The sequence below is a fragment of the Odontesthes bonariensis genome, chromosome 21, assembly GCF_027942865.1.
Source record: "Odontesthes bonariensis isolate fOdoBon6 chromosome 21, fOdoBon6.hap1, whole genome shotgun sequence".
Taxonomy (NCBI): Eukaryota; Metazoa; Chordata; class Actinopteri; order Atheriniformes; family Atherinopsidae; genus Odontesthes; species Odontesthes bonariensis.
Window position 1 is genome coordinate 19,618,952 of NC_134526.1, and position 8,356 is coordinate 19,627,307.

General features: G+C 36.5%; 1 protein-coding gene across 1 annotated transcript; it reads left to right on the forward strand.

Moving 5' to 3' along the window:
• Positions 1–3,595: 3,595 nt before the first annotated feature.
• LOC142371345 (calcium-binding protein 5-like) lies at positions 3,596–6,007 on the forward strand. The gene is made up of 6 exons (XM_075453995.1): positions 3,596–3,649; positions 4,587–4,617; positions 4,717–4,860; positions 5,121–5,230; positions 5,393–5,540; positions 5,882–6,007. Exons 1-6 carry the CDS (start codon positions 3,596–3,598, stop codon positions 5,908–5,910), a joined length of 516 nt encoding a protein of 171 aa, XP_075310110.1. The 3' UTR covers positions 5,911–6,007.
• Positions 6,008–8,356: the final 2,349 nt, after the last annotated feature.

The window sequence follows — 8,356 nt, forward strand, 5'->3', positions numbered from 1 at the left end:
GTAAGTTTAAAATCATAGGATATTGAGGCACAAATATAGCAACATTGTACCTTTTTCAAGTGGACAACAGTGGACCAAAATGTTGCATATCTGCTACAGATCTGTCATAGAGAGCTTTGCAGCCTGCGGCCACCCATTGGGGCAGTGACTCAAAGAAATTTAGCAAGCTGATGAAGACTCGCTCTGTGCTGGACACTGCTCTGGAGCCCCTGGGCCTGATGCTGCACAATTTGGTGAACATAAAGAACAACAATGACCATCTTTTTCATAACATTGTGTTGAAACAACAGACTGACCAGACTGCTGGTCTAAGTTGAAGAGGAGACATTGTGGATGCAGAAGGGGAACGGAGTGGAGAGAAAGGTAAAAGAGGGTTAAACCATTCAAAGTATTATTGAATTCAATATAACTGTTGTTAAGAGAAGAGGGGGTGTTACATAGCAATAAATATGGCACTTCTCCATCTTTTCTGAAATGTGTTTCCACCATCAAATTCAAGATGAGCAAATTTTTTTCATGAAATTGTAAAAAGACTCACTGAATGAGAAACTCACGGCAATCAACAGAGTCTTCTGCTGCCAGTCTCTTGACACAAAGGTACACAGTATTTCTGGACACATCATATGAAAGCATTAAACAAGATATGGAATATTCATTGTTGGACCCTGATTGCCTTACAATCCATTTCAGGGGTTTCTCAGGCCTTTGGTTCATCAGGTGACTGTAGTCACGGATCAAGTCAAACCTCGGTGTACCACATGATATTTTTACTGTTTTCCAGTCCTTTTCACCTCAGAGGTACACTGAACTTGTTGGATCTCACTCCAAACTCCCTGAGATGGTCATCAACATCAGCTAAAATTACTAAAGAGAGTTCAGAGTACAAAATCATAAACAATACTTATGAGCTATCTAATTTTTAAAACATTTATATAAATTACCTGTCTGCAAAGCAGCACACTGAATGAATCATTAGATGATGCATGGATGAAGTTCAAATGTAAGAAGACAAGAAGTCACTTGTCATAGTTTCTTATGTGACTTGTCGAACACAACTTTTTCCAAATTAGTTCACTTTCATCCCATTAAACCTGTTGATTTAGGTGTTTCATTCCATTTGCAAAGCACAGATTAACTTTTATTTGATAAGAAAGGGCAAGTTAATAAACGTAACTGTACGGAGACACTTTATTTTTCATATTGATAATATGTGTAGTCATTAGAAAAAAATGCATCAGCATAAAAAGGGTACGGACTCACACACAGACAAATATTAACTGGACATTTCACAGTTAAAAGCATTTCTCTGGTTTGGCCAAGTCTGGAAAGTAGAGCACAACACACTGTCATTAAGCCTGACTGACCGGGATTAGTATGTTTGAGCTGTTTAAGGAGCTGAGATATGAAATAAAACCCTGTCCAAAAATCCTCCAGCTGTTGACAGCATCAAAATATCTGACCACGTATGTCAAGTTTATCTGAAAGAATTCTCATCTCCACCTAGAGGTTTAAAGAATTACTGCTGGTTAGATGGAGAGTTGACGAGAAACAAATCAAGAAGCTGTATACTTATAAGGACATAAGCACAGAGAAATGACCAACTACTGAGACATTTCTGTCTTTGGTGAACCCATCTCCTTTCTGTTGCACTATGTTGGCAACTTTAAAAGGAAATTAAACACTTTCATTGCCTTGCATTCATAAGATTTTGCCCTCTGAGACTGTGGCTATTTTCCATCTTCCCACATTCCAATAACTGTTCTATGAGGGCTAAAGAGAATGAGTAAAATGTTTCTGACAAAAAATTCAGACCCCTGCGAGCGTTAAAAGGAGAGAGGGAAATGCTATAAGCTGAATCTGCGAGAAAGAAACAGTTCACCACAAAGAAAATCTCATTGTGGGTCACATTTTGTCTTTCTAGCCTTGGGGTCCCATAAAGGTAGATAGAAGAAGAGAGGCTGATCTCAAACAGGATTCATAAAAAAGTAGTTGTTGAAATGTATTCAGTCCTTATACTGCTCAAATACTGAATCTTAACATTTGGTAAAGATGTTTTCCTTTCATACAGTGAAGGTGACATGAAATGATCTGTTTTGGAATGGCTTTCCATAGTTTGCTCCTGTGAACCTTTCTCTCACCTCGTTCCTTTATGACTGTTGTCAGTTTATTGCCATCACCTGTTGTTCATTTGTGATTTCTTTCCTCATGATAGATCCCACTTTTTTCTGTCTTTTGTCAGATCCTCCTCGCTCCGCTTCTTGCTCCTATTAAACCTTTATTTGGCTGTCTGCTCCCTATCGGTGTGGAAAAAATGTTTCTGTCTCTGTCTCTGCCCAGTTTTCTGTTTGTCTTGATCTGATTTTTAATACCCTGCTTTGGATATCATTAAAATGCATCTCAAAGATAAGACTAGAGGAAAGTTTCACCCAATTTCCTATTTTTCTCCGGCACTAGTTCCACAATCAAACTGGGACTCGCTTGCTGTCACACTTTTGTTTTTTTTTGCAAGCAGATTTTCATATCATAATCATACCAAAAACGTAGTTAAATGGAAGTAAGTCCTTTTCTTAAAGAAAATTTAATTTTATCAGGGCAAACAGAGGTAGTTTGCCATGACTCTTCCTACATCATTCATTTATTAATATTTTGTGGTGCCATGGCTGCTTTGAATGGACAAAGCATACACAGCACTTTAAAATATATTGAAAAATATAAGGATGATATAACCGTGAAAAAATACAGCTTACATCAAATCCTACAAAAGGACATTATGTACCAAGAGATATATGATTGAACTGGTGAACGGAATATGACCGTTAATCTGTCTGTGGAAGATATACAGTCAGAACTGGATCAGGCCTTTTATGTAAAAAGACATGGAAGATCATATCATGGCAATAGCAGGCATCTGATATGATTCCCCTTTCCCTGGATGTGTTGAATTTCAGACACCAAACCGGTCACTGCTCATTTATCTGATTAGTTAAATGCTTCTCGGAAGGCAATCAAACAACTCAACTACAAATGTGATAACTGTATATTAGAAACAGTTTGTGGGAACACCTCAATTTTGCATAAGCACTATTTTATATGATTATGCAATGTATAATTCTGCTTTAAAAACACAAGGGACAAGCCGTGTAAGGGATGCAGTTGTTTACAATTTTTTTTCTAATTGCTTGTTGTTTTTCATGATTTGCTTGGTGAGTCTGATTATTGTGACAAAACATTTGCACATATTGAAGTTAGAATCCCAATTTTATCAATTATATTTGAGACCAGTCTCAAAATGTTTTTTTTTTTTTTTTTTTGCATATATTCTATAAGCCGATTAAATGTACTAAAAATTGATGCTTTTAAAAACAGCGTTGATGTTTGTCTGAAATTGTGGACAGCATTAAGCCCATCTTTCCTCTGACCAGAGCTGAAAAGATTATCCATCAGAGACGTCATCCCTCATGGAATGAGCAGATACGCAAAGATCCTCATGGCTAAAAAATGAATTAAGTGATTGAAAGCTGCTGGAAATTTTTTCTCTTTAGATTTCGCAAAGAATTTTTCCTTATTTCCAAGGATCTAGACTGAGTCGGTCGTCATGAGTCTCAAGCAGCCCTGCATCTTTCTCCGAGGAGGAGGAAAAATGAGACCAGTAAGTCCGTACGGTTTGATAATTCAGTGGTACAATGCTTAGTATCCATGCTTTGTCTGTTTTGTTCTTTTTACAATAGTTGTTTTGATCTTTAAGCTTTGAGCTTTCTGAATCACAAAACAATTCAATGCATTTCTAATGAATTATTTTCTTGTTGCTTGGTTTGACCGAAGCATGATATGTCTTCTTGAAGAGTTTTTGTTATCATGGTCAGGCTTGTTTGGTATGATTTTAGACTTAATGCAGAGACTGGAGTAGGGACAGCAAAGCAAAGATTTTACTAGATACATTTGGGTGATGCATCGGGAGTCAGTTACTTTTTATAATACCTTAAGTTTCAAAGACTTCATTTGCACACTACCTTATCTCATACTGAGATTCAACATCTTGACGTGTTCACTTGTTCATATGTTGACCAGAAACGTACATTTAGAATTGATTGAGCAATTCTAAATGTTGAAAAAATATTTCACGTTAATATTCAATGGACTCATCCCGAACTGTGTACAATCAATAATCATTTTAAAACATGTTACACTGAGAGACTAAGCAGAAACAAGAACGTAATCTTATGAAAAGCTCAATTCTAGATTTTAAAGAGGGAGAAAAAAAGAAAACAGCAAAGAAACATTATGCTCTAACAAAATTTGTCAAGCTTGAATCACACCGATTCCAAAATGTTAATTTCAAAACAATTTGTTGTGGTGATTATTATTTTTTTGGATATTGTATATAGGCCATAAACCCTGGCATCATGCAGGAGGACACAGTCTGTGTGACTATTACCAAGATCATTACAGTGCTACTAGGATGATTCAGGAGTTGATGGACCACAGAAAGAAAATAACTTTATTAGTATTTTTTTTGTGACCAATGATTGAATAAAAAGCAAACTAACATCATTGTTGTATCTGTACCATCATTTTTCCTTTTTCAGACAAGAAACCTCACACAGGATGAAATGGAAGGTAAGGCACTTTTTAAGACATACTGCATCGGCTTTATTATGTTTTCAGAAATTTTGTTGAGGGCAGTTCTCCATTTCCCGTCACCTGTATGATTTGTAGAGTTACGTGAAGCTTTTGTGGAGTTTGATAAAGACAAGGACGGCTACATAAGCTGCAAAGACTTGGGGAACCTAATGAGGACCATGGGCTACATGCCAACTGAGATGGAGCTGATAGAACTGAGCCAAAACATCAACATGAACTGTGAGTGTTCTTGTGAAACTGAAGAAAAATGGAATGCACCGAGTTAATGTGTAAAATTATTACACTGAATATGTTTAGAACAATTACTTATATTTTTGTTTGTTTTTGTTTACTTTATTCACAATATATACTCAGCAAAATAGTCATCTTCATAACGACCACATTTTGTGCTGTAAGAAAGCCCGAAAAATCAGGTTTTTTTACAAATATATAATTTAATTATTTGTTTATTGTTGTCCTGTCTGTAATTCTTATCGCAGTGGGGGGGCAGGTGGACTTTGAAGATTTTGTGGAACTAATGACCCCCAAGCTTCTGGATGAAACTGCAGGGATGATCGGGTTGAGGGAACTTAAAGATGCTTTCAAAGAGGTGAGCTCAACATTCCCTTTTTGTACATACGGTGTTTGGCGCCACATGCTGGACACTGAAAGAACTCAGAGTAAAAACTCAAACGCAGTGTTGAGAAAACATAACGCCACAGAATGCATTCAAAAAGCCCTAAAACCAGTATCTCCTCCCCCCTTCCTGCAGTTTGATATCGATGGGGATGGTTCGATCACATCTAAAGAGTTGAAACATGCAATGCTAAAGTTATTAGGTGAGCACACCAGCAAAAATGAAATTAATGCCGTTGTCAGAGAAGTTGACAACAATGGAGACGGAAAAGTAGACTTTGAGGGTAAGTTACAAATTAACACAAACGCACACAATTATTTGGGCCAAAGAATAACGGCATTATGGAATAATCTGTTGTTATATGTTGATATGTTGTCTGTTGTAATAAATGTTTTGTTGTTCTTAAATATTCTCCAAGGAAAGTAAACTCTCAGAGGAATCCATCAGCAATTCAATCGCTTACACGGCTAAAACTTGACCTACTATTTTTTATTTTTCACCATGAAGTCGAAGTAATCTGTTGTGTGTTTGTTCATACTTCAGCAGTTGTATGGAAATTGTTGTCAGCTCACACTGAACATACAATGATTTAGCTAATCAATATTTTGTTTGTTGTCTTCCCAGAGTTTGTGAAAATGATGTCAAAGAAATGAGGATAAAAGCGTGAAGACTGGAAACAACCGGATGCATTTTCTATCATATTTTGTGCTGACGATTGCCTCATTATTGTGTATCATTCTACTGTCCTGTCATTAAAGTTCCACCTGTCCCATGCTTGATAATGTGATGCTTGATTATTGTATGACGGCAAAGGTTTCCCCTTTCTGTTGAAAACTGACTGATATGAAATTCCAATGGTGATTCTAGCTTGCCAATGCCAGTGTAATTTCATCACATTTTTTTACTGTAGATTATTGTGATCTACAGTATTTTACCTTGAATCCCACAGATCCATCCCAGTGACTGAGCAGTGAGTGTTTGTGTGTCATTGTTGTTGTTAGTTGTTCAAAAGTTCAGAAATTCCAAAATGGGGCTCCAGTGCTGACATGAAAGAGAAAAAAGCTTGTGAAATTAGAGTGTCTGATGTTAATGGAAGTGGAAACACAGAACAAAAGTGAATCAAGTTGATTTGTTTTAGCAGCGCTGTGTTCTGGATTGCAGGCTGACTTTACAGTCTTTGCCATGACTCAGCAAAGTGGAATTAGTACAATTAGTACTAATTAGACGAGACCTCACTGAAATTCCTGTGATCTAAATCTAATCATACTATAAAGGTACATATTGTATATATGTTTGATGTGAGTTTACCCTCTAGGATACTTTCCCTACATGAGTGCAATTAGGTGAACTGTTCATCCTTACTGTAGACTAATTGTTGTTTTTTGACCCATAAAGGAGAAAATTAATTTTGACTTAGCAGTGTTGTTTTGGAGGCACACTGATGTATGGCTGGAGCTTGTCCACATCTACTGAAAACATCTGGGCCGGCTTGGTCTCATTTGTGCTGGATTCAACCTGGATTGAGCTTTATTTGGATGTAAACATCAGTTATTTCACTGGTCATTCAATGGCTTCTTGGATATAAAGCTCATGCTAATGTGATATTGTGTAGGAGGAATAATAATGTTAAATAAAATGGTAAATACTCGTGTTTTTAACTTCATGTTACTCAACACAGTTTTAAGGTTACAGTGTGTGCAGTTCTTAGCAAGTAAACTTAGCAGTAAATCGATTAAAGGTTCACCATTGCTCAGCTGGGATTGTCTTGAATATGACAGCTGACACTGCCAGAGAGCTTTGAATGAACTTGTGAACCTTGCATTGAATTATGTGTCCATTTAGTGACACCTGGAGGACATTATCTCAGCAGGACACAGTTACCTTGGTTGTCCATTCTTCACTCCTATGTGTCAACAGGCCTCTCATCATTGCTTAGCTAATTTTTTGCTGCTTAATTAAGCTTTGGACATACCTTGTATTAAAATCAATTGCAAATTTTACAAAATAAAATAATTTCTCATATATTTGTGTTTTGTTTTTCTTTTTTACTCTTGTTCTGGGCCATGTCATTGATTTCCTTCCACTTGTTGTGGCAGAAGAGACAAATACAATATGCTGACAGGTTTTCTTCCTCCTTCATAAGCATTTTTGCTCGTATCAAATAACAAAATCAAACTGTCCATTTGTCAAAAAACAACATGTATGGCTTGTAATGCATATATAACACACCACAGTGTGGTCAAAAAGGAAAACTTAAATCTCAGAGTGCTGGTCAACTGAGTACAAAGGCTCAGTTGAGCCTTTGTAATCAGGCCTCATCACAGCCCAGGTTCAAATGATGAGGTTCTGAAAACTGTGCATCTTGTCAAGATTTCATTTTATAGTAAACATTTTAGAGCGCTTTTCAGCTTGGCAAAGATATCCACAGCATGATTCACAATTAGCAAAACCATTGTTCCAAAATTCATTGAAACCTGTGGAGTGTGCTTTAATTTGCCAAATATACTGTTCTCGTTTTCACTTATTGAGTGCCTGGAAATGACTTGAAATAAAACTTCATGATAGATATTCAATGTGTATGGTGATTGAATATGACTGAAAAGTCACTTCATGAGACATAAATGGACATCTACAGATGCATAAATGTTCCAAGTCATAGCTAAATTAATATAAACTTAGATAGATTAAAAGATAATACCAAGCACAGTAAGCCTACTCCGTTTGGAATGATGTCATATGATATTTAAATGACAGATTGTCAGTAGTGATAATACATTTACTTTCTAACCGCCTTGTTCATTTGGCATCTTTTGCTATAAAAGCCTCTGCTGCTAATGCTGTTGCATAACAAAGCAACAGCATGAGGGTCCTGAAATTGGCTATGGTTATTCTTGTCTTTCAAATGAATGTGCTTGTTATAATAAGACTGTCGCCTAATTTTACATTTTTCATAAAGGTAAATATAAGAAACATAATGCTAAAACCTGGTAGAAGCAGTCAGTGGCATGAAAACACTGCCATGACACAATCTTAACTTCTAATACAGTATTTCTTTCATGCCATCCATTGATGTCAACCAGTGAGTGTTTTTCAGTTATA